Genomic DNA, 25,512 nt, shown 5'->3' with positions numbered 1-25,512 from the left:
AGATGAACGTTAAAAGATGCTAAACATTGTAGTCATTAGGGAAGTGTAAATCAAATCCACAATGGAACACTTTTACACACTAGTGTTTCTGGCACACTAGCTGTGCAACCCCAGATTCACCCCACATCATTCTTATCCTTATAGCTGCTCTCCAAACTTCCTTTTGGCTCTGTGAGGGATTTCCAGGAGCACCTTATTAAAAATGGAAGATTTTATTATAAAAGATAAGCCATTATCGACCATTCACTTTTCTAAAAAAACAGAAATGCGAGAGTAAAATAAAAACACACAAGTCTCACTAGCCCCTGCAAGACAGAAAGCATCCCTGGACAGAGAGCCTGCTTATACATACCTAATATCTGAACTCACACATTCTAGGGTTTCATGTTTTGTTACCTCTTGCAAAGGAAAGGAAACTGGCTAGAAAATTCACGCAAAGGAAGGTCACAACTTTAAAGCTATCTGATGCTAATGATTTGTATAATCTAGTTTGCAGCTCTGAGAGACAATATCAAATAAACATCGTCAAATACTACTCCCACCTAACCTTTGCTGTCATTGTTCTTTGAAATTATCTTTGGGATTGGTTATGTTCTCTCACTGTAGCTTTAGTTTATCTCAGAGCACACACCCTAATGTCCATGTGCAGTTTCCATGCTCAAGTATTCCAGAATACAATTTTCTGGAGTCTAACTTCAGTTGATACCTGTCTCCAAATTGCAAATCTACCTCCAATCAAAAAGAAAGGGGAAATTAGTTGTTAAGGGCAATTAGCAAATATATTACAAAAATAATTTCAGATAAACTCTATGTGACAAATGGTGCTGTCAAGTCCTCTTATTTGAATACTAGTCATTGTTTCGTCTTGAGAAAATGTGTGCAATGGAGGCTATCTTCTTGGCATATAAAAGGGGAAGATTTCTTTCTGTTTTAGTAATCTCTTTAGGGGTGTGCCTGTGGTGTGCATTACATTCTGCTTGAATATTTATTCAGAAATAAAAGTGTTTTCTTTCTCTTCTATTTTTGTGGAGAGGTTTTCTGAAATAGCAGGAGATTTTGCTTTTAATTCTATTTCCCCAATAGTAGCTCCATTAATTTTTTTCATGAATCCCTCATGTAATTGACTCTAGGAAAGATGTTAGGGTGGCAAATTTTCTTGTTCTGTAAATATTTGAAATTCAGGAAAACCCTCCCATCAATAAATTAAATGAAGCATTGAAGTAAAAAAGAATATTCTTAACAAAGCTTTTATTGAAAATCAGGTTTCCACAGGATATAGATCTAAGAAACCTAGGGGTACCCTAGTCTGTTTCTCCAATTCTCTTCTTTCAAAACCATTCCCTTTCCCAGGCTGGATAATTACAATAAAAAATAGAGTATGTGTTCCAATTTATCGAATGCTTCTTCCTTGTGTGTGGAAAAACTGGGATGACAAGCAGTGGTCTGCCATTTTGTGTATGAGAAAAAGAGGTATATATGTGTGGGAGTCGGACGGAATCTTGATATACTATTATAACTAACCTCTCTCTTCCCTATTACCTTCAGAAGAAAAGAAAAACAATCAATCTAACCTAAAAGTGCCCCCTCCTCAGTGGCCTCAGCACCTTTTGCACTACCTAGAGGCTAGCAGCAGGGGACCAGAATGTCTTAGCATTGTGAAAGAGAGACCACATGGACAGGGCGCTTAGCCAGTGAGTAGGGCTATTGTTGACTTCCCACCAGTGTGAATGAACAGATCCTAGACCCTGGTTGGGGCAGCCTGAGCAGACACGGCCTGGATGCTGCTCCATGGGTGGCTTAATTAGTTCCATTATTGTCTAAAAGAGTCTTTGAGTCCAGAGAGCCATGGTAGGGTGAGTTGGAAATCAATCTGCCCATTGTAATTTAGGGGAAGGTTAGGAATTGTTTTCAAGCTTCTGTTTTACTCAGGCCACTAGATGGAGAAGCTGAGCTGTGGAAGTGTTAGCTATCACTCACTTGTGTAAAGTAGCATGAAAGAGCAGGATATTTATAATATACAGATTTACTGCTGTAAAACTGACTCTGGACTATAAATAATATATCTCCTCTCCATAAATGAGTAGAGCAACACACTCCCACACAAAGAAGCCCAGATAACAAATCTTTGAATCATAGATTCACTCTTTATTCTTCTCAGTGTTTAACCCCAGTGCCTAACACGTGTAAGAAACTGTATTTCTAACACATGTAAGAAACCGTATGTGTTGAATTGGAAATAAAATCCTGGATATTTGTAAGCAGATGATAGGGAAATCAGAGAACATTTGGGTTGAGATCTTTAAATTTACTTTCCTATCCTTTGGCATTGCTGTAAAGAATTAATGACCAATGACTGTTTTGCTATATCCTTTGAAGATCGTAGAAAAGTATAATTACAATAAGTATTTGTTGAGAACTTGCTAATAATCCAGTAACTCTGTTAAATGCTTTAGATACAATTTCTAATTTCTTCATGTAAGAATTCTGTGGAATAAATACTATTTCCTCTTTGTTGTAGATGAGAACACCAGGCTCAAGTGACTTGCTCAAGGATATCCCAATAGGAAGTGACAGAGCTAAGATATAAGTTCAAACTGGGTGTGGATATATCTATTTGTTGTCCTATTTAATAAGTACTCTTTGAAAGACGTCTTAGCTTGACTTTGAAACCTGGTCTACATCACTCCAATGTGTCAATAAGGAGCAGTATATTTGCATGTTTAGTGTGTCAAGGTTTCCCAGTTCTTAGGCAGTTTTCACAATCTGGGCTGGCCTCAGCACAAGGCACGTTAGAGACCTTTAGGATAAGAGTGAGTGATAAGAGTGATTCTAGATACTCCTGCAGTTTCAAAGGCCTAGATGGGAAAATTCTAGCCCTAGCATTAGCCCAGTCACTTTCTGGAAATGGTGAAATGAGGGAAGGGAATTAGGAGAACTATTTATACAGAAAGAAAATTATTTTGGGGCATTTTATTATGGGAAAAGAAGTGGTTTATTTAAGATTTCTTACAGAACCAGGAGTCAAATAGTTTAGTTAAGACTTCCCTATTCTGCTTCCCTTTAAAAGAGGGCAAAGGCTGCATGGTACTGAAGAATCTTCCTGAATAGAACTTTCTAACTATATACTTTGTGATACAGAATATGAGCTGATTAGTGGTCCTAGCTAATGTCAGATAGTTATGTGTTTGAAAACTATAACTATTAATTGCTGCTATTCCATACAAAAAAGTATTTTGTTTTAAAGAGGAGATAACAGAGTTTCAGTAACTCTCTAGGTGAACGTTGGGGTTGGACTTTTGCTTTGTAGTGAAGAGATTTCAGCACATAGCTCCACTGGCTTTGCAGGAGCCATGGTAATCCAGAGATGATTGTCTAGAAACAGAAGGGGAACTTTTTCAGTTCACTAGGAATGCTCTCCTAGCTGTAACCACCAGGAGGGTGGCACAGCACTTCTCTGAGAATAAATGACCTTTGGGAAGAATGTTTCTTCATTTGCAAAGTTTGCTGTTTTTCATTAGTAAAACTAATATAGAATACGGAAGATAAGTCAAATATCTGCAGAAAAAGTATAAACTAGGTTTAAGCCTTATAAAAGTTAAAGAATAAAGCTAAATTACAAAAATATTTAAGGGTCAACAGACCACGGAAAGCCTTTTATATAAAAATTTTAAAAGCAGACAATGTTCTGGGCATTGTAAGCAAATAAACAGGTTTCCTCTGAAAAGCCAAATGAAAGTGAGCTCTAAGCACCTTCCTCAGCCAAAGTCTGTACATTACATTCTTTCAGGTAAAAGCAGAGCCCTAGGCACACAACCTACCATGTCCTGAAGATGAGGCTGGTTATATACACCATGCATGGTACCAGGATTTTATATTCCAGTGTCTTGTGTAGTGGCCTTTTCCCACAGGGAGATGTTTACAATCCAGCACACAACCCTAGTCCATGACATTGACAATGACTAATATAATGGAGTGTATGCAATACTTCTTCAGTGGCTTAGATTTCCATGATAAAATCTAAATAACTTAAAAAGCATTATACTGATTGTGCTTGGAGGATTTAAATCCATGTCATCATGCCTAGCTGTGTGACTTTGAGCAATTTATTTGCATGCTCTAAGCCCCATTACTTCCTTGGCAAAATGGGACTAATGATGGTACGTACCTCCCAAAATTCATATGATGATTGCATAAGCTAATGAGGGAAAAGCACTCAGAATAGGGTATCGGAAGACACATTAGGCTCTCTGTAAGTAACAGCTACTGTTGGTGGAGAACACTTCTTCCCTCTCCTGGTGCTTGCTCTAGATCAAGGGCTGAACTCTCCATTGCCTTTATATTGCTGCCCATCTTCATTTTCTCATTTGTTCTACTGAAGTGCGGTGGTTTATTTGGTTGATATATTTGGAAGTAGAACCTGGACATTCTTTGTTAATCCCCTTCTTCCTGATACTTTTTGGAGTAAATTTACTCTTAGAAATCTTGCATTTTCTACTGTTCTCAGCGGTGCATTAAGCTTAATGACAAATGCCTACAGCAGTCAATCTTTTCAGTTCTAGGGAAAAGAAGGCAACCACATTATCTAATGTCAGCACCATCAGTAATAATGGTGAGCTTGTGAATGTTTTAATCTCTATTTGCTTTAACCCTTTGTCATAATTTTCAGTTGGTTCAGAACTCAGGAGAGGAGGGGTACTCATTAATGGGGTTCCTTAAACACTTAACAGCTATCAGGTAATTATCCCTAGGAAAAAACTGGTTAAGGTTAGTTTTGGAGAGAAGTGGTAGCAGTTTGATTTGACTTTGTCAACAGAAACAAACCAAGTTGTCTTTTCCACAAGGACACTTTTGTGACAGGAGTTGCCATACTTGGCTTCTAAAACGTGCCCACCACCAGTTATTTGGCATAGCATTCAGATTTCTAGACCCCCAGGTGGAAGTCTGACTCTGAAGACTTATCTTTAAATATTTTTTTTTTTTTTTGAGACGGAGTCTTGCTCTTTCGCCCAGGCCAGACTGCAGTGGTGCTATTTCAGCTCACTGCAAGCTAAATTTTTATTGATTCTTCAGATATCTATTTAGGGCTTACCATATTAGAGTGATATGTGTTATAACTTGTTTTCAAATCTCTGCTCTGCCTCTTCCTAGTTGTGAGATTTTCAGTTTACTCATTCATAAGTTGGGAATAATTGTACTTACCTTATATGATTGTTACAAAATGAGTTCATCATAACTGTATGGCATGTGTTGTAAGCCTAACACACAGAAAGCATGCACTAATTCTTCACTGTTAAGACTATTTTCTAAAATTACATACCAGGCATTGTGCTCGTTGCTGTGAGTATAATGGTGAACAAAGTGATTACGGAAAGTTTCACTTAGGGCTAAGTTGCCCGATTCAGTCAGAATCCGTTTTCATTCCTCACTATTATAATTCTGTGAGAGCTACCGAGATGAGTGAAGTACAGTGAGTGACACAAATCAATACTTGGATCAAGAATAACATTTAAACTATATTTTAATACATTTTATTTTTCATAAAGTGAACCAAACCATTATTGCTGTAAGAGCAATATGCAAAATATCTAGATGGCTATAAGCTTATTTTCTGGCTTTAAGACTAAAATTTACTCTAAGATTTTCTAAAATGTTTTGTATATTTAAAATAACAAATATTTTAAATCAAGGAAATTTTGCAAAAAGTATATATGTTGAACTGATGGTCTCAAGGTCCAAATTTCTTTTCTGCTTAGCACCAAGATCGTCCACACAGGATCCAACTTGAAGTTGCTCCTTCTTGATGTAGGGAAGTGTGTTTCTGCAGCAGGAGGCCTCTCACAGCCACAGCATTAATACATGCTTCGGTCTTCATAACAGTCTTACTCTTTCCTAACAGAAGTGGAAAGAAAAAACAAAAACATAGAGGGCTTTTGAATCTTTCAACATTGACTTACAACCCAGAATAGGATGTACTAGAGGGTCAGTTTGACTCCCATAAGAAACACTTGGTCATTTTTGTTAAGGCCAAGGAAGGAAATTGAGCAAGTGAGTATGAATCCCTTATCACTCATAGAGTGGTGGCAGAATGATTTTACCTAGGAGTCAGAGTCTGAGAAACCACTGAAGCCTGCTAAAAATGAACAGGCATAGTTTATGGATTGTCAGGATGAGCACTGTCCATTGTGAGAAGCATTGACTTAATCCATTACCACTCACTGAGTTTCAGTTCAGACTATAAAAACCCCCTTCATCAAACCAGTATTGGTGAATGTAAAGGGTGTTAAGAAGAAATAAATAACTCTCAAATAATTTATATTTCAATCATGTTTAATAGTTTCATAATCATGCTTATTATAAAATCAATAGAACCGCATAAAATAAGAGAAGTGATCAAAACCACTCCTACTCTCATCCTTCTAATTCCATAATTAAATAACTTGTATTGATCTTTTCTAGACCCTTTTCATGTTGAAAGATGTGTATATATTGTATGTTGCATATTTTGCCTTCCTCTTTATATTTTACATTGATCTATACAACCAACCCTTTTAATGGTTGCACAATATTTCCTCATCTGGATGTTCTGTAGACAATCTCGTTGTTAGACACTTGGGCTCTTTCTTTTGTCATTAGAAGTAGTAGTGCCTTGGACGTTTTGTACACATTTACTGTAAGAATAATTTACTTTGGATTAATCCCTGGAAGCATAATCACTAATTCAAAGTGTGTGAACATTCTTATAACTTTGTTACAAGTTGTTTTTACTCTTCTACCAGCAAAATATGAGAAAACCAATATACCTCAGTTTTCATCTATTTCCTCTTCTGTTTCGAAGGAAATAGATGTTACCAATGAATAAAAAGTTGTCAATTAAAAAAGCAAATGTTAATAATTTTTTTAATTCTGCATTTCTTAGATTACTATTTTCTCCATTGTTAGGTATTGTCTTTTACTTGAATTGCTTATTCATAAGTTTGCCTGTTGAAATTACAGTGTTTTCCTAATCATGTTGTACACATTAGTCCAAGGCAAAGATATTGATCTTATTGTAAGCAATTAATTCTTTTTTTGGACCATTCTTGAACTGCTTTTATTATTATAGGATTGTATAAGAAACTGCTGACTTGGGTGTCCTCCTGCCAAGAAGATTATCAATCTCCAGCACCTCCTTATATTTCCTTCTGCTTTCTATGACAGTATTACTTTTTTGAGATAAAAGAGATTAATGCATTAAACATTACCTAAATCATTCTGACTTAAATTCAATATACAAAAAAGAGAATATCTTCTGATAATAAATGAAAGTATTCTTTGGGCAATAATAAAAAAATCTTTTTTTTTCCAATTTTTATTTTAGATTCCAGGGATACATGTGCAAGTTTTTTACCTGGGTATATTGTGTGATGCTGGGCTTAGGATTCAAATGATTCCATCACCCAGGTACTGAGCATAGTACCCAGTAGTTAGTTTTTCAACCCATGACCCCTCCCTCTCTTCCCTCTGTAGAAATCCCCAGGGTCTAATGTTGCCATCTTTATATCCATGAGTACCCAATGTTTAGCTCCCACTTATAGGTGAGAACATGCAATATTTGGTTTTCTTTTCCTGTGTTAATTTGCTTAGGATAATGGGTTTCAGCTGCATCCATATTGCTGCAAAGGACATGATTTGGGTCTCTTTTATGGCTGTATAGTATTTCATGGCATATATGTACCACATTTTCTTCATTCAACTCACCACTGATGAGCACCTAGGTTGATTCCATGTCTTTGCTATTTATTTTAAGTGGCGCTATGATGAACATGCAAGTGCATGTGTCTTTTTGGTAGAATAATTTGTATATATATATATATCTCCAGTAATGCCATTGCTGCATCAAATGGTAGTTCTGTTTTAAGTTCTTTGAGAAATCTCCAAACTACTGTCCATAGTGGCTGAACTAGTTTACATTCCCACCAACAGTGTATACATGTTTCCTTTTCTCTGCAGCCTCATCATATCTGTTGTTTTTGCCTTTTTAATAAGAGTCATTCTGAATGGCATGAGATAGTATCTCATTGTGGTTTTGATTTGCATTTCTCTAATGATTAGTGATGATGAGCACTTTTTCATGTCTGTTGGCTGCTTGTATGTCTTCATTTGAGAAGTGTCTGTCTATGTCTTTCATGCATTTTTAATGGGGTTGTTTTTTGCTTGTTCAATTGTTTAAGTTCTTTATGGATTCTGGAAATTAGGCCTTTGTTGGATGCACAGTTTGGGAATATTTTCTCCCATACTGTAGGTTGTCTGTTTATCCTATTGATAGTTTCTTCTGCTGTGCAGAAGCTCTTTAGTTTAATTAGGTCCTACTTGTCAGTTTCTGTTTTTGTTGCAATTGCTTTTGAAGACTTAGTCATAAATTATTTGCCAAGGCCAGCGTCGAGAATAGTGTTTCCTAGGTTTTCTTCTAGGATTCTTATGGTTTGAGGTCTTACATTTAAATCTTTAATCTATCTTGAGTGAATTTTTGTATATGGTGAAAGGTAGGGGAAAGAATGAAATAGTTTCAGGTTCATTCTTCTGTATATGGCTAGCTAGTTATCCTAGTACCAGTTATTGAATAGGGAGTCCTTTCCCCATTGCTTGTATTGTCAACTTTGTTGAAGATTAGATGGTTGTAAGTGTGGGGCTTTAGTTACAGGTTCTCTATTCTGTTCCATTGGCCTATGTGTCTGTTTTTGTACCAGTACCATGCTGCTTTGATTACTATGCCTTATAGTACTGTGATGCCCTGGCTTTTTTTTTTTTTTTTTTTTTTGAGACGGAGTCTCACATTGTCGCCTGGGCTTGAGTGCAATGGTGTGATCTTGGCTCACTGCAACCTCCGCCTCCTGGGTTCAAGTGATTCTCCTGCCTCAGCCTCTTGAGTAGCTGGGATTACAGGTGCCCACCATCAAGCCCAGATAACTTTTTGTATTTTTAGTAGAGGCGGGGTTTCACCATGTTGGCCAGGCTGGTCCCAAACTCCTGACCTCGTGATTCATCTGCCTTGGCCTCCTAAAGTGCTGGAATTACAAGTGTGAGCCACCACACCCGGCCATTTTTTTTTCTAATTCTGTGAAAAATTATGTTGGTAATTCAATAAGAATAGTGTTGAATCTGTAGATTGTTTTGGGCAGTATGGCCATTTTAACAATATTGATTCTTCCAATCCACAAGCATGGAATGTTTCTCCATTTGTTTATGTCATCTGTGATTTCTTTCAGCAATATTTTGTCATTCTCCTTATAGAAATCTTTCACCTCCTTGGTTGCATGTATTCCTAAGGTTGTGTGTGTGTGTGTGTGTGTGTATTGTAAATGGGAGTGTGTTCTTGATTTGGCTCTCAGATTGAACACTGGTGTATAGAAATGCTACTGATTTTTGTACATTGATTCTGCATCCTGAAACTTTGCTGAAGTTGTTTGTCACCTCCAGAAGCCTTTTGATAGAGTCCTTGGGGTTTTTTAAATGTGAAATCGTATTGTCTGCAAAGAGAGATAGTTTGACTTCTTTTTCTTTTTTGGATGACTTTTATTTCTTTCTTTTGCCTAATTGCTTTGGCTAGCATTTCTAGTATTATGTTGAATAGGAGTAGTGGGAGTTGACATCCTTTTCTTGTTCCAGTTCTCAAAGGGAATGGTTCCAGCTTTTGCCTATTCAGTATGATGTTGGCTGTGGGCTTGTCCCAAAAATAATAGAAGCTTGATGGCTCCTATTATTTTGAGGTGTGTTCCTTCAGTACCTAGTCTGTTGAGGCTTTTTATCAGAAGGGATGTTGGATCTTATCAAAAGCTTTCTCTATGTCTATGGAGATGATCATATGGTCTTGTTTTTGATTCTGTTTATGTGGTGAACCACAGTTATTGATCTGCTGGATGTTGAATAAGCCTTGCATCCCAGAAATAAAGCCTACTTGATTGTAGTATATTAGCTTTTTGATGTGCTGCTGGATTTAATTTGCTAAAATTTTGTTGAGGATTTTCACATCTATGTTGATTGGGAATATTGGCCTGTAGTTTTCTTTTTTCATTGTGTTTTGCCAGGTTTTGGTATCAGGGTGATGCTGGCTTTGTAGAATGAGTTAGGGAGGAGTTCCTTCTCGTTGATTTTTTGAAATAGTTTCAGTAGAATTGGTACTAGCTCTTCTTTGTATATCTGGTAGAATTTGGCTGTGAATCCAGCCCTTGGCTTTTTTTTTTTTTGGTTGGTAGGTTTTTTTTTTATGGATTCAATTTTGGAACCTGATATTGGTCTGTTCAGTTTTTCAACTTCTTCCTGATTCAATCTTGGGAGATTGTGTGGTCCCAGAAATTTAACTATTTGATATGGTTTGGCTGTGTTTCCACCCAAATCTCATCTTAAATTCCCACATGTTGTGGGAGAGACCTGAAAGCAGGTAATTGAATCATGGGGGCAAGTCTTTCCTGTGCTGTTCTCATGATAGTGAATAAGTCTCATGAGATCTGATGATTATATAAGGGGGAGTTTCCCTGCCCAAGCTGTCTTCTCTTGTCTGCCACTATATGAGATGTGTCTTTCACCTTCTGCCATGATTGTGAGGCCTCCCTAGCCACGTGGAACTCTAAATCCAGTAAACCTCTTTCTTTCGTAAATTGCCCAGTCTCAAGTATGTCTTTATCAGCAGCATGAAAACAGACTGATACACCATTTCTTCTACATTTTCTAGTTTGTGTATGTAGAGGTGTTCATAATAATCTCCAAGGATCTTTTGTATTTCTGTGGGATTGGTTATAACGTCACCTTTGTCATTTCTGATTGTGCGTATTTGGAGCTCTCTTTTTTTTTTAAATCTAGCTAGTAATCTACTGATTTTGTTTATCCTTTCAAAAAACCGACTTTATTTCCATTGATTCTTTGTATGGATTTTTATGTCTTAATTTTGTTCAGTTCTTCTCTGATTTTAGTTATTTCTTTTCTTCTGCTAGCTTTGTAGCTCATTTGTTCTTGTTTTTCTAGTTCCTAAGGTGTGAAATTAGATTGTTAATTTGAGATCTTTCTAACTTTTCAGGTAGGCATTTAGTGTTATAAACTTTATGCTTAACACTGGTTTTGCTGTATCCCAGAGACTTTGGTATGTTGTATCTCTTTCATTTATTTCAAAGTATTTTTTTGATTTTTGCCTTGATTTAATTGTTTACTCAAACATCATTCAGAAGTCAGTTGTTTAATTTCCATGTAACTGTGTGGTTTTGAGAGATCTTCTTGGTATTCATTTCTATTTTTATTCCACTGTTGTCCAAGAATATGGTTGGTATGATTTTGATTCTTTTGAACTGATTGAGACTTACTTTATGGCTGAGCATGTGGTCAATCTTGGAATATTTTTTGTGTGCAGATGAGAATAATATACATTGTGGTTGATGGGTGGAGTATTCTGTAGATGTCTATTAGGTCCAAGTGTTGAGTTAAAGTCCAGAATTTCTCTGTTACTTTTCTGTCTCAATCTGTCTAATACTGTCAGTGGGGAGTTAAAGTCCCTCACTAGTATTGTATGACTATCTAAGCCTTTTCATACATCTAGAAGTATGTGTTTTATGAACCTAGGTGCTCCAGTATTGGGTGCATATAAATTTAGGATGGTTGTCTTCTTTTTACATTGAACCCTTTATCATTACATAATGCATTTGTCTTTTTTACTGTTTCCGATTTAAAGTCTGTTTTATCTGATATAAAAATAGTGACCCCTGCTCTTTTTTGTTTTCCATTTGCATGGTAGATCTTTCTCCAGCCCTTTACTTTGAGCTCATTGGTGTCATTATGTGTGAGATGGGTTTCTTGAAGGATAGGTCTTATTTTTTAAATTCAACTTGCTACTCTATGCCTTTTATGTGGGGGTGTTTACACCATTTACATTCAAGATTCATATTGATATGTAAATTTTGATCCTGTTGTGAAGTTGTTAGCTGTCTATTGTGCAGTTTCTGTTGTGTTTTTGTTTTATATGGCCTGCAAGGTATGTACATGGGTGAGTTTTTGTGGTAGCAGGTGCCATTCTTTTGTTTCCTTGTTTAGAACTTTCTTAACAGTCTCTTATAAGGGTGGTCTCATGGTAATGAATTCCCTTAGCACTTTCTTGTCTGGAAAATATTTTAATTTTCCTTTGCTTATAAAGCTTAGTTTGGCAGGATATGAAATTCTTGGTTGGAATTTTCTCTCTTTCAGAATGATGAATATAGGTCCCCAGTCTCTCCTGGCTTGTAAGATTTCTGCTGAGAAATCTGCTGTTAGACTCGTGGAGTTCCCACTGTATGTTATCTACCCTATTTTCCTGACTTTAAAATTTTTTCTTTGGCATGGACAGTCTGGTGACTATATGTGTTGGGGATGTTCATTTTGTATATTGTCTCTAGGTTTTTGTATCTGGATGTCTACATCTCTAGCAAGATTAAAGAAGTTTTCTTGAATTATTTCCTGAAATATATTCTATAGGTTGTTTGACTTTTCTCCTTCTCTAGGGAATGCCAATAATTCATAAGTTTGATCTCTTTATATAATCCCATATTTCTCAAAGACTTTGCTCATTTTTAAAATTCTTTTAAACTTTATTTCAGGCACACTGGGTTAGTTCAAAAGAATGGTCTTCAAGCTCTGAAATTCATTTTTATCCTTGGTTTAGTCTATTGATAAAGTTTTCAATTGTATTTTGAATTTTTTTAGGTAAGTCTTCCAATTCCAGAAGCCCTGATTGATTTCTTTTTAAGGCGTTTATCTCTTCTTTCATTTCCTGGATTGTTTTAAGGTTTCTTTGTGTTGATTTCCAACTTCATCTTGGATCTCATTAAGCTTCCTTACAATCCATGCTTTGACTTCCTTATCTGTATCTCTGAGTTTACATTTTGGTTAAGGACCATTGCTGGAGAGCTAGTGAAATCCTTTAGTGGTGCCATTCAGATTTTTCATGGTGTCAGAATTCTTGCATGGGTTCCTTCTCATCTGGAGACACTGGCACTTCTAATTTTTGTAATTCTTTTCATGTGAGTAGAATTTTCCTTTTTTCCCTTTAATAATATTATTATTTGTTTTATTTTTTATTTTTTCCCTTCCCTTTTCCCCTACTCCCTAGGAGGTATGACCATAGAGAATGCTGTTTTGGCTTTGCTACTATAGCTCTATGTCTTAATAAAACTTTTGGCAGGTTTTATATTGGGCTGTGCAGTTCATCCTACAAGCCTGTAGATGGCACTTACAGTAAGAGCTGGCTGTGGCCAATGTGTTTAGGTATATACTTGACCCGTGTTTACTGGCAGAAATTATTGTTTTAGGCAATGGGCTAATTCCTAATATGCACAGTGGTCTGAACTCCCTGCTCAGCCTTGAGGGGATGGGGAGTAGGAGCCATAAAGGGTGTGTCTTGACTGGGCAGATCTGTCTGCAGGTCTCTTGATAGCAGACACAAGCACCAGTGCCAACAGAGAATCCAGTGAGTGTCCACCAGGTACTCACTGGTGTGCCTGGGCATGGAGTTGGGAAACCTTGGCTCTGAGTTCTCTGCACAGGGAGTGGGGGCAGCCTAAGCTCCTAATTTAGAAGAGTGGGTGCTTCAGATGCCTGAGATCTGCTTGTGTGTGGAGCAGAGATGGCCCCCCTGCACCAAGATCTCTGCACAGGAGGGGTAGGATGACTCAGGCTGCTGGCCCAAGGAAGCAGGTGCTCTGAATGCTTGGAGATCTGTGTGAGCATGGAGCAGAGAAGGTCCCCCTGTACCAAAATCTCTGCACAGGAAGTGGGGGGAGCAGTTGGGTCAGGCTGCTGATCCAGTGAGTGCATAATCTGAATGCCTGGAGATCTGTCTGGTCATGGAGCAGAGAGTCCCACTGCATCATGATTCTGGAAGGGTGGGGTGGCTCAGGATGTTGAAACAGGTCAGTGGGTGCTCTGAATGCCTGGTGATCTGCCTGGGCATGAAGCAGAGAGAGAGTTCCCACACACCAGGATCTCTGCACAGAAAGGATGGGGTGGGTCAGGCTGCTGATCCAGTGAGTGAGTAATCCAAATGCCTGGAGATCTGCCTAAGTGTAGAGCAGAGAGAGCCCTGCTGTACCATGATCTATGTGCAGAAAGGATGGGGTGGCTCAGGCTCTTGAACCAGGCAAACAGGTGCCCCAAATGTCTGGAGATCTCCCTGGGCTTGGAGCAGAGAGAGCCCTGCTGTACCACAATCTATGTCTAGGGAGGATGGCATAGCTTAGGCTGCTGAACCAGGTGAATGGGTATTCCAAATGCCTGGAGGTCTGCGTGGGTGTGGAGCAGAGAGCCCCACTGTACCATGATCTATGTCCAGAAAGGGTTGCATGGCTCAAGCTGCTGAACAAGGCAAATGGGTGCTCTGAACACCTGAGATCTGCCTGGGTGGGGAGCAGAGGGAGCCCCACTGCACCATGATCTGTGTCCAGGAAGGGTGGGATGGCTTAGGGTGCTGAACAAGGTGAATGACTGCTCCAAATACCTGTATTTCTACCTGGAGGTTGAGCAGAGAGGGCCCCACTGCACCACAATCTCAGGGGAGCAGGGTAAGGCACCCAGCAATGGCACATACAGATAAGTTCCTGGTTGCCAAGCTGGCCCTGGCTGCAAGTCTCACTTCACCCAGGAGAAACTACAGCTGTAGCAGTTTTCCTCCTACCCCAGACTTGCAATGGGGAAAAGCACAATTCTACCACATACTGTTGAGGCACTTTCCACAATTCTGGCAATGGAGGCTCCTACCCTGCTCCAGAACAGGGTGTTCAATCTCTGGCCTGAGACTAAAATGCCTGCATAGCCATGCTGCTGAGTCACCCAAGAATGACTGACTGACTAAGTGACTGGATTAAAAATGGCATCCTGCTCTCATCCCAGGTCTGGGAAAATGTCTACAGCTTTCTCTAGTGCCTTTCTCCTAAGTTAACTCAAGGGCTAGGGAGAAACAAAGTGGTCTCCCTTGGCCTGGGTTGCATGGCTCTCCAGTAGAAAGATGAGTCACAAAGGGAAGCTCTCTACTTCTCTCATATACTGGGGCTTCACTCACTTTTATGAGGTAGATACTGTCATGGGAGTGCTGTTTGCCGGTGTTCTTCTCTCTAGGATCTGGGGTGTCCCTCATGATTCCAGTGGATTCCCATCTTCCTTCTTGAATTGTAGCTCACAGAGATAATTTTTATGCACTATCTTGCTATTTCCAAGTGGCTGAGGCACACTGAAAGCCTCTAATCTGCCATTAAATTCATCTTGCAAATACTTTTTCATAGGGTATTTTAAGCGTTTAAATCTACTTTTAAATATGGCCATATTTTAAAATATGGAGGTGGCATGGAAGAAATATATATATATATATATATATATTTTTTTTTTTTGAGATGAAGTCTCACTCTGTTGCCCAGGCTGAAGTACAATGGCATGATCTCGGCTCACTGCAACCTCCGCTGCCCAGGTTCAAGTGATTCTCCTGCCTCAGCCTCCTGAGTAGCTGGGATTACAGGCATCTACCACAGCGCCTGGCTAATTTTTGTATTTTTAATAGAGATGGGGTTTCACCACCTTGGTCAGGCTGGTCTTGAACTCCTGACCTCGTGATCCACCTGCCTTGGCCTACCAAAGTGCTGGGATTACAGGCGTGAGCCACCGCGCCCAGCCTGAAGAATTACATTTTTAAAATGGAGATAAACCTATTTATCTGATGGCTTTTATTTTTTAACTTAGTGATATGATTTATGTAACATAAAATCATATAAAGCATACACACACAAATATTTCCCCATAGACACATTTTGAACAGTTAACTGTCAGACTGTCCTTCTCATTGTTCCCCAAAGGTCTTGCTTTCTTTTATCCTCTCTTGTGAACATCCTCTTCCTTTCTTTACAAAGACTTTGCCCATTCTCACAGCCAGCCATTTCTCTCTTGAATGCCTTTAACTTCAGCTGGTGTTATCCACAGTGTATCTTTTATGGTAGTTTAATTGCCTTCTGGTAGGTTTTGTCTTCTTAACTAGAACATAAACACTTGAGAATTGAAGTCATAACTTATCTTTTTATATCTTCCAACAGTACACGGTAGCCTGAAAAATAACCTGCTAAATTGAGAGCAGCCAGTGTTGCATGTGAGATTAAGTACCAGTATATAGAGAGGAAACCAGAATATTATGAAGTTTTCAGAAACCTAGATAAAGGAGTCGTATTTTAAAGTTAATTCTCTAAATTACAACTTAGAAACACTGTAATTAGAAGAATCATCTGACTAGTGGAAAGAGTTATAATTCACACTGTCACATAAAGGGCGAGTAACTTTGGCTCAGTCTGTATCTCCAGGGACAGATGTGCTCCTGATCCTGTTGAGGAAACCAGAGTGGCTTACCTGACTTTCCTTAGGTTTATTCTAGGGGACTCCTTACAGTTGAACTTTGTCATTGAGATCATCAAGAAAATGTGCAGGCTGTTGCATCTAGAAATTGAGACAGGAAATAGGACTCAAATTCTGAGACTGTTAATAAGGGTCAGACTTACAAAGCAGGGCTGGTAGAATTCAGTCCACAGAGCAGGGAGCAAGGCTGGGGACTCCTGGCAGTGGCAGCACTGTGTACTCCATCCTGGGATTCAAAACAGTTTGTTACTTGATGTGATGATAGGCCTTTTGAACGGGGCCTGCCCCTCCACACCTGTGGGTATTTCTCGCAAGGTGGAGACGAGAGACTGAGAAAAGAAATAAGACACAGAGACAAAGTATAGAGGAAGAAAAATGGGCCCAGGGGACCTGCACTCAGCATAGGGAGGACCCGCACCGGCACTGGTCTCTGAGTTCCTTCAGTATTTATTGATCACTATCTCTACCATCTCGGAGAGGGGGATGTGGCAGGACTATAGGGTAATGGTGGGTAAAGGGTCAGCAGGAAAACATGTGAGCAAAGGACTCTGTGTCTAAATAGTTTAAGGAAAGGTGCTGTGCCTCGATGTGCATGTATGCCAGATTTATGTTTGACTTTACACAAACATCTCAGTGCAGTAAAGAGCAGTATTGCTACCAGCATGTCTCACCTCCATCCATAAGGCGGTTTTCTCCTATCTCATAAAATAGAATGTACGATCAGGTTTTACATCGAGACATTCCATTCCCAGGGACAAGCGGGTGACAGATGCCTTCCTCTTATCTCAACTGCAAAGAAGCCTTCCTCTTTCACTAATCCTCCTCAGCACAGACCCTGTATTGGTGTCAGGCTGTGGAACGGTCAGGTCTTTCCCTTCCCATGAGGCGATATCTCAGGCTGTCTCAGTGGGGAGAAACCTTGGACAATACCTAGGATTTCTTGGGCAGAGGTCTGTGCGACCTACCGCAGTGCATTGTGTCCCTGGGTACTCGAGACTGGAGAATGGCGATGACTTTTACCAAGCATACTGCCTGCAAACACATTTTTAACAAAGCACATCCTGCACAGCCCTAAATCCATTAAACCTTGAGTCAATACAGCACATGTTTTTGCAAGCACAGGGTTGGGGCCAGGGTTACAGATTAGCAGCATCTCAAGGCAGAAGAATTTTTCTTAGTACAGCTCAAAATGGAGTTTCTTATGTCTTCCTTTTTCTAGATAGACACAATAATGGTCTGATCTATCTTTCTTTCCCCCACACCTTTGATGGACTTTTTATTATGTAAAGGGAAAGCCACAGTCCTGGGATGGTAATAATGAGGAAAGGGTTTGGGATCCTGGGAAGAGAGCTGACTCTAACACAGCCAGGATCTAACTGCAGGGAGAAGAAGCATCTACTAAACAACACAATTTGATGATTTTCTTTATATGTCTTAATAGCTAATGTTCCTGTCATTTAACAAACTTTCATTTTCACACTCCTGCTTCATTAACAACCACCATGCCATCATTTTTTTTAACTGATGGAAAAGCAGCATTCTTTGAGGCTAGGTACATGAAAAACATTAGCTTTCCTTCTTCGATCCGTCCAAATATGCTATTAAGGCAGCATTGTTAAAAAAAAAAAAATGGTCTTGTCAGTGGGCTCTAGAAGTCATCTAATATTTTATTTTAAATGTCCTCCTCATCTATTTTTCTATTGTTATTTCCCTTTGTTATTCTCTAGCCTTCAGGAGCAGCTGTGTTTGGAAGAATTGGAATAGGTGCATGTATCCATGTTTTTTAGAGAATATGGGAAGAGACAAAGATGTTTGGATAAATAGTTTCCTGTATTAAGAAGGGGTGAGCCAAGAATAATGGAAACTGTGTGTAGGAATTGCTTGTTTGTGCCAAGAACTGGGCAATGTACTTTTCATTTCTTTGATCTTTACAGAGGTGGGTATTGCTATTATCATTCTTTTATAGATGAAAAAATGATGCTTATGTAGGTTAAAAAATTTGCCCAAGGTCACATGGCTATTAAGTGGTAAAATCTGAGTCAATTCCAGAAAGTCTCATACCAGAGCCCAGATTCTTGACCCTTATGCTATTCTGCCGTGAATTCCATTCAACAGGCAATAAATAGGAAAGGTTTGAGGAAACTTTTTCCCAAGAAGTCTCCAAAATCCTTTTGGGAGAGAGTGAACATCCTTCTTTCATGAGGGATGGAAACTTGGGTACTGGAGAAGAGTGTTGTCCTCTTAAAAGCCAGGGCACTTGGATGAGGAACATCTTCAACTTATCACAGAGCCTATGATCATCTTTTATTCAACATATATTTGTGAGGAGATGTTGGGGATAAAAGGAGTGTCTGTTCTCAGAGGTTTATGTCTAGTGCTAATAGAACAAATAGGCTTAATTGATGTAAAATACGTATTTAACAACGAAATATACAATTTTATGGCTTGTGTATTCATAGCAGACATTTATCAGATTCTGAGTATTATAATCAGCTTCTTCTGGAGCAATATAACCAACTTGGCAGAGACTCAAACTAAAAATGAACTCTCCATTGCATCTGGAGTCCATACGATTCAGACACAGGTAGGATGATGTAGATTTGGTGGGGTATTTTCATTATATTTCTCTCTGCTCAGTTTCAGTTCCAGAGTCCTATAGTGTTTCATAGCTTGGAATCCTATTGTGAAGTTGGTTCAAGATTTTGAGGATCTCAAGATCCCCAGGGTCATAGAGGAATATGAAATTGATCAATATTTGTGAATAATTTAGGTTAGCTGGGATATATTTTATTAGAGCATTTATTATTGAGCTCCTTCTTTCTGTCATGCACTGTGAACACAGGGCAAACTGCTTTCAGGCTTAAAGATCCCAAATGCATAGCTGAGGTAGCACTGAAAGGATTAAGGTCAGTCCAGATTTTGGCACTCCAACGGGGAGTGGAAAGGGCTTGGCTGTGCTACAACTGTAGCCATCCTGGTAGTGCCTGGTTGCTAACGTGATTCAAGACAGGTCTTCTGGCATGCCTTGAACTTCATTTTTCTTTGTCATTTCTCTAATACTTCCCTAAAAATAAGTATAATTTCCACTGTACCCAGTGCTAAAATAAGTGTTTTAACCAAAGTCTACAAAATGACTAGCAGATGAACTTTTTCAGAATAAGAGAAACACATTGGTAGTTTCCATAAATTCTAGACTCTCTTTTACCCAAAATAAAACTTTTAGAAAGGCTGCTTTAAATTTACCTCCTTAACATTTGTTTCTTCTTGAATGCCTTCTTCCAATGTTCCAGCTGAACCTGATTAAAAAAAAAAAAACAGTGTTAATTCAACCACTGAAGCAAGTGACTATTTCTGTTAGTCCAACTATCAGATTAGATCAGATTCAAATCACACTCAGGATCTGTGATCTGAAATTGGTGGTAATCTCATTTGGTTAAAAAAAAAGGGGTCACATTTTAAAAAGTGATTATAAGTCTTTTATTATGGAGATTATTTGATAAATGTGCAAAAAGTTTGGAAAGTAGAGCTACAAAATCATCTATCATTCCAATATCCCAAAATACTTTTATATTAATATGTATTGAGGATCAGGCATGTTGCTAGCAATGAGGATACATAAGAAAGCAAAAGAGTTAAGATCCATGTCTTCTAGGAGTTTTAAGTTAGTAAAACAGACAGACTAGCAAACATACAAAGAAATATGACGTGGTAAAAACAGGACTGTGTGTATGTTGGGCTATGGGAGCATGCAGGAGAGTCACATAGCGCAGTTTTGTGAATTTTGGATGTATTAGTGATGGCTGCTTGGAGAAAAAGGTGAGATTTCAAGGATAAGGAGTTAGCTCCATGAAATGAGGAGATGTGGGGAAGAGGATGTGTAGAGAATTTCAGGAAAAATGAACAAGGGGAAAGGCTCAGGAATGGGAGGCCACCAGGTGAACCATTTGCAGTTTGCTGTGGCTAGGTTTTAAAGAGTGGGGAGAGGAGGTAGCAGGTGAAAGTGCAGATGGTGAAGGGCCCAAAACCATGCCCTGTATATGCTTAATCATTTTTAAAAGCAGAGAATCAAGGTATTTTATTTTAATTTTTTTGACAATTTAAATATTTTATTGATATATATTAGTTGTACCTATTTTGGGGGTACATATAATATTTTGATGCCCGTATACAATGCGTAAAGATCAAATCAGAATAATTGGGATATCCATCACCTCAAACATTTATCTTTTTTGTGTGTGTTGGGAACATTACAATTCTTCTCTTCTGGCTATTTGGAAATATACAATATATTTTTTTAACTATAATTACTGTACTATTGAATACTAGAACTTATCCCCTCTAACTGTATTTTTTGTGTACCCCTTAGTCAACTTCTTTTCATCATCTCCTTTCCCTTTCCTTCTCAGGCTTTGATCACTATCATGATACTCTATACTTCCATGAGATCCACTTTTTTAGTGCCCACAGATGAGTGAGAACATGTCACATTTGTCTTTCTGTGCCTGGATTATTTAGCTTAAGAGAATGACCTCTAGTTTCAAACATATTGCAGCAAATGAGAGAATTTTATTGTTTTTTTAATGGCTAGATAATATTCCATTGTGTATATACACATATGCACACATACACACTGCATTTTCTTTATCCATTTGTTGATGAACACATGTTGATTTCATATCTTGGGTGTTGTGAACAGTGCTGCAATAAACATGGGAGTGAAGACATCGCTTCATCTATTTTTTTTTTTTTTTTTTTTTTTTTTTTTTTTTTTTTTGAACAGTTCGCTTGCCCAGCGGAGTGAGGGCATCTCGCCACTGCAGCTCCCCCGTCACGCATTCCCTGCCTCTCCATACTGGACTACCCCCCCCCCCCTAATTTTTTTTTTTATTTAGACATTCCTTCGATTTACTTATCCCTTCGCTAATATGGATAATGACCCCGCCCCCTATTTTTTCTTTTGAATATATACCCAGCAGTGGGATTGATAGATCATATGGTAATTCTATTTTTAGTTTTGTTTTTTTTTAAAGAAACACTGTACAGTTTTCCATAATGGCTGTACTACTTTACATTCCCACCAGTAGTGTACAGGTATTCCCTTTTCTTGGTATATTTGCCAGTATTTTAAATTTTTTGTCTTTTTGACAGTAGTCATCCTAACTAAGGTGAAATGATATCTCATTATGGTTTTGATTTGCATTTCTCTATTTTTAGTGATGTTGAGCATTTTTTCGCATATCTGTTGGTCATTTGCATGTCTTCTTTTGATAAATGTCTCTTCAGATCTTTTGCGCATTTAAAAATCAAGTACTTGTGTTTTTGCTATTGAGTTATGTTCCTTATATATTCTGGTTATTAATACCATATCAGATGAATAGTTTGCAAATATTTTGTTATTCTGTAAGTTGTCTCTTCACTTTGTAGACTGTTTCCTTTGTTGTGCAGAAGTTTTTAGCTTGATATAATCCCACTTGTTTATTTTGGCTTTGGTTGTCTGTTCTTTTGTGGCCTGAAGCAAAAAAATCTTCAGGCCAATGTCCTATAGCATTTTCCCAACTTTTTTTTGTAGTTTTACAGTTTTAGGTCTTAAATTTAAGCCTCTAATCCATTTTGAGTTGTTTTTTTTCTATATGATAATAGATGGGAAGCTTGTTTCATTCTTCTGCATATGGATGTCCAGTTTTTCTAGCACCAATTATTAAAGAGACTGTCCTTTTCCCAATATATGTTCTTGGTGCTTTTGTTGAAAATGAGTTGGCTATCAGTGCATGGATTTATTTCTGGGTTCTTTATTCTGCTCCATTGATCTATGTATCTGTTTTTATGCCAGTACCATGCTATTTTGGTAATTGTAGCTTTGTAGTATAATTTGAAATCGGGTAATGTGATGCCTCTGGTTTTGTTCTTTTTGCTCAAGACTGCTGTGGCTATTCAGGGTCTTTTGTGGTTCCCTATGGATTTTAGGATTTTTTTTCTATGTCTGTGGAGAATGCCTTTGGTATTTTGATAGGCCTTGCTTTGAATTTATAGATTGCTTTGGGTAGTATAGACCACTTTAACAACATTAATTATTCCAATCTATGAACATGGAATATCTTTTAATTTTTTGTGTGCCTTCTTTGATTTCTTTCAAGAGTGTTTTATAGTTTTTCTTGTAGAGACCTTTCACTTCTTAAGTTAAATTTATTCCTAGGTATTTTATTTTTTGTAGCTATTGTAAATAGGATTGCTTTCTTCATTTCTTTTTTAGACTGATCACCGTTAGCCTATATAAATGCTACTGACTTTTTGTATGTTGATTTTGTATCCTGCAACTTTACTGGATTTATCAGTTTTAAGAGTTTTTGGTGTGGAGTCCTTAGGTTTTTCTAAGGATGCTATCATGTCATCTGCAAATGAGAATACGTTGACTTCTTCCTTTCAATTTGGACACCTTTGTTTTTTTCTCTCGCCTAATTGCTCTGGCTTGGACCACCAGTACTATGTTGAATAGTGATAAAAGTGGACATCCTTGTTTTGCTCCAGACCTTCGTGGAAAAGCTTTTTTAAATTCTTTCCTGTTTAATATGTTATTAGTTGAGAGTTTGCCATATATGTCACATTTATTGTGTTGAGGTATGTTCCTTCTATATTCAATTTGTTGATGATTTTTATTATGAAAGGATGTTGAATTTTATTGAATACTTATTCTGCATTTACTGAAATGATCATAGGGTTTTCATCCTTGATTCTGTTGATGTAATACATCACATTTATTGATTTGTATATGTTGAACCATCTGTGCATCCTTGAGATGAATCCCACTTGATCATGATGAATGACCTTTTTAATATATTGTTGAATTTCGTTTGCTAGTATTTTGTTGAGGATTTTTGCATCTATGTTGATCAAGGATATTGGCCTGTAGTTTTCTATTTTTCCTGTGTCCTTGTCTGCTTTTGGTATCAGGATGATGCTGGCCTAGTGGAATAAATTTAAAAGTATTTCTTTCTCTTCAATTTTTTGATATAGTTTAAGTAGAATTGATATTAGTTATTATTTAAATATTCATTACAATTCAGTAGTGAACCCATTAAATCCTAGGGTTTTCTTTAATGGGAGACTTTTTATTATGGCTTTGATCTTGTCATGTGTTATTGGTCTGTACAGGTGTTCTATTTCTTCATGTTTCAATTTTGATAGGTTGTATGTGTCCAGGAATTTATCCATTTCTTCTAGGTTTTCCAATTTGTTCACATATAATTTTTCATAGTAGTCTATGATGATCCTTTGTATTTCTGTGGTATCAGTTGCAATCTTTACTTTTTATTTCTGGTTTTATTTGTCTGGGGTTTATCTCTTTTTCTTAGTCTAGATAAGGTTTTGTTAATTACCTTTTTTAAAAAACAAAATTTTTTTGCCAAAGTTTAAAATCATTATTATTTCCAATTTTATTTATTTCTGCTCATTTATTATTTCTTCTCTTCTACTAATTTTGGATTTGGTTTGTTCTTGCTTTCAAGTTCCCTGAGGTGTGTCATTAGATTTTTTTTTAGGTGTTTCTATTTTGGGAGTGTGGGTATTTATTGCTATAGACTTCCCACTTAATATTAGTTTTGCTATATCTCATAGGCTCTGAAATTTTGTGTTTCCATTTTCATTTATTTCAATAAATTAAAATAAATTTTTCCTTTAATTTCTAAATTGATCCATTGGTCATCTAGGTGCATGTTTTTTTAAATTTCATGTATTTATACAGTTTTCATAGTTCCTCCTCTGATTGATTTCTAGTTTTATCCCATTGTGGTCAGAAAAGATATTTGATATAGTTTTGACTTTTTAAAAATCGTTGAGACATGTTTTGTGGCTTAACATGTGGCCTATCCTGGAGAATATTCCATGTGCTGATAAGAAAAATGTATATTCTGCAGCAGTTGAATGAAATACTCTGTAAATGTCTGTTAGGCTCATTTGGTGTAGGGTCTAGTTTAACTCCAATGTTTGTTAATTTTCTGTCTTGATAATCTGCCCATTGCTGTAACTGGGGTGTTGAAGTCCCCTACTACTATTGTATTGCAGTCCACCTCTCCCTTTAGATCTGTTAATATTTGCTTTACATATCTGGGGACTGATGTTTAGCGCATACGTATATTGGCAATTGTTAGATCCTTTTGTTTAATTGACCCTTTTTTATTATATAATGACATTTTTTGTTCTTTTTTTTTTTGTAAAGATTTCGATTTAAGGTCCATTTTATCTGATATAAGTATAGCTATTCTTCCTCTTTTGGTTTCTGTTTGCATAGAATATTTTATTCTATCCTCTCATTTTCAGTGTACATGTATCTTTATAGGCAAAGAGTTCTTCTCATAGGCAGCATATAGTTGGGTTTTATTTTTTTAATTTATTAAGCCATGCTTTATCTTTTAATTGGAGAATGTAGTCCATTTACATTCATTGTTACTACTAATAGGTAAGGACTTACTACTGCCACTGTCTTACTTGTTTTCTAGTTGTTTTGTAACTATTCTCTTTCTTCCTTTCTTACTATCTTCCATTGTGTTTAGTTATTTTTTTCTGGTAGTATGTTTTAAATAAGTTATTTAAAACTAATGCCAACTTAACTTTGATTGCAAAAAGGAGACAGAAGAAACAAACACACAAACAAAGACATCTGTACACATTAATTCCCAACTTACCCCACATTTTGATTTTTAATGTCACAACTTGCATTTTATATTGCTTATCTCTTTAAAATTGTTGTAGTTAGTATTATTTTAAATATTTTGTCTTTTATTCTTCTTAGTAGGGATATAAGTGATTCACACACCATGATTACCATATTAGTGTAACAATCACATCGATATCATTTTCTTTCTATTTGAAGAATTTCCTTTAGCATTTCTTATAGGACAGGTCTGGTAGTGATAAATCCCCTCAAGTTTTTTTTTTTTTTTTGGTCTGGGAAAGTCCTTATTTCTCCTTTCTTTCTGAAGTTTAGCTTTTCTGAGTACAGTATTCATGCTTGGCAGGTTTTTTTTTTTCTTCAGCACTTTGAATATATCTTTCTACTCTTCCTGGCCTGTAAGGTTTCTGTTGAGAAGTCTGCTTTCAGGCATATTGGATTTCCCTTACATATTATTTCCTTCTTTT

General features: G+C 37.3%; 1 protein-coding gene across 1 annotated transcript in view; it reads right to left on the bottom strand.

Annotated features, from left to right (window-relative positions):
- Positions 1 to 5,810: 5,810 nt before the first annotated feature.
- The window catches only part of SLC9C1 (solute carrier family 9 member C1), a 162,369-nt gene continuing 142,667 nt past the window's right edge, over positions 5,811 to 25,512 (bottom strand). Inside the window, 3 exon segments of the mRNA XM_030801717.1 lie at positions 5,811 to 5,889; positions 16,375 to 16,461; positions 19,624 to 19,676. Of these exon segments, the coding sequence (XP_030657577.1) occupies positions 16,408 to 16,461; positions 19,624 to 19,676 (107 nt within the window). The 3' untranslated portion in view covers positions 5,811 to 5,889; positions 16,375 to 16,407.

This window comes from Nomascus leucogenys, chromosome 21, assembly GCF_006542625.1.
Source record: "Nomascus leucogenys isolate Asia chromosome 21, Asia_NLE_v1, whole genome shotgun sequence".
Taxonomy (NCBI): Eukaryota; Metazoa; Chordata; class Mammalia; order Primates; family Hylobatidae; genus Nomascus; species Nomascus leucogenys.
The sequence above is the reverse complement of the archived record's forward strand: the minus strand, read 5'-3'. Positions and strand labels throughout refer to the sequence as shown.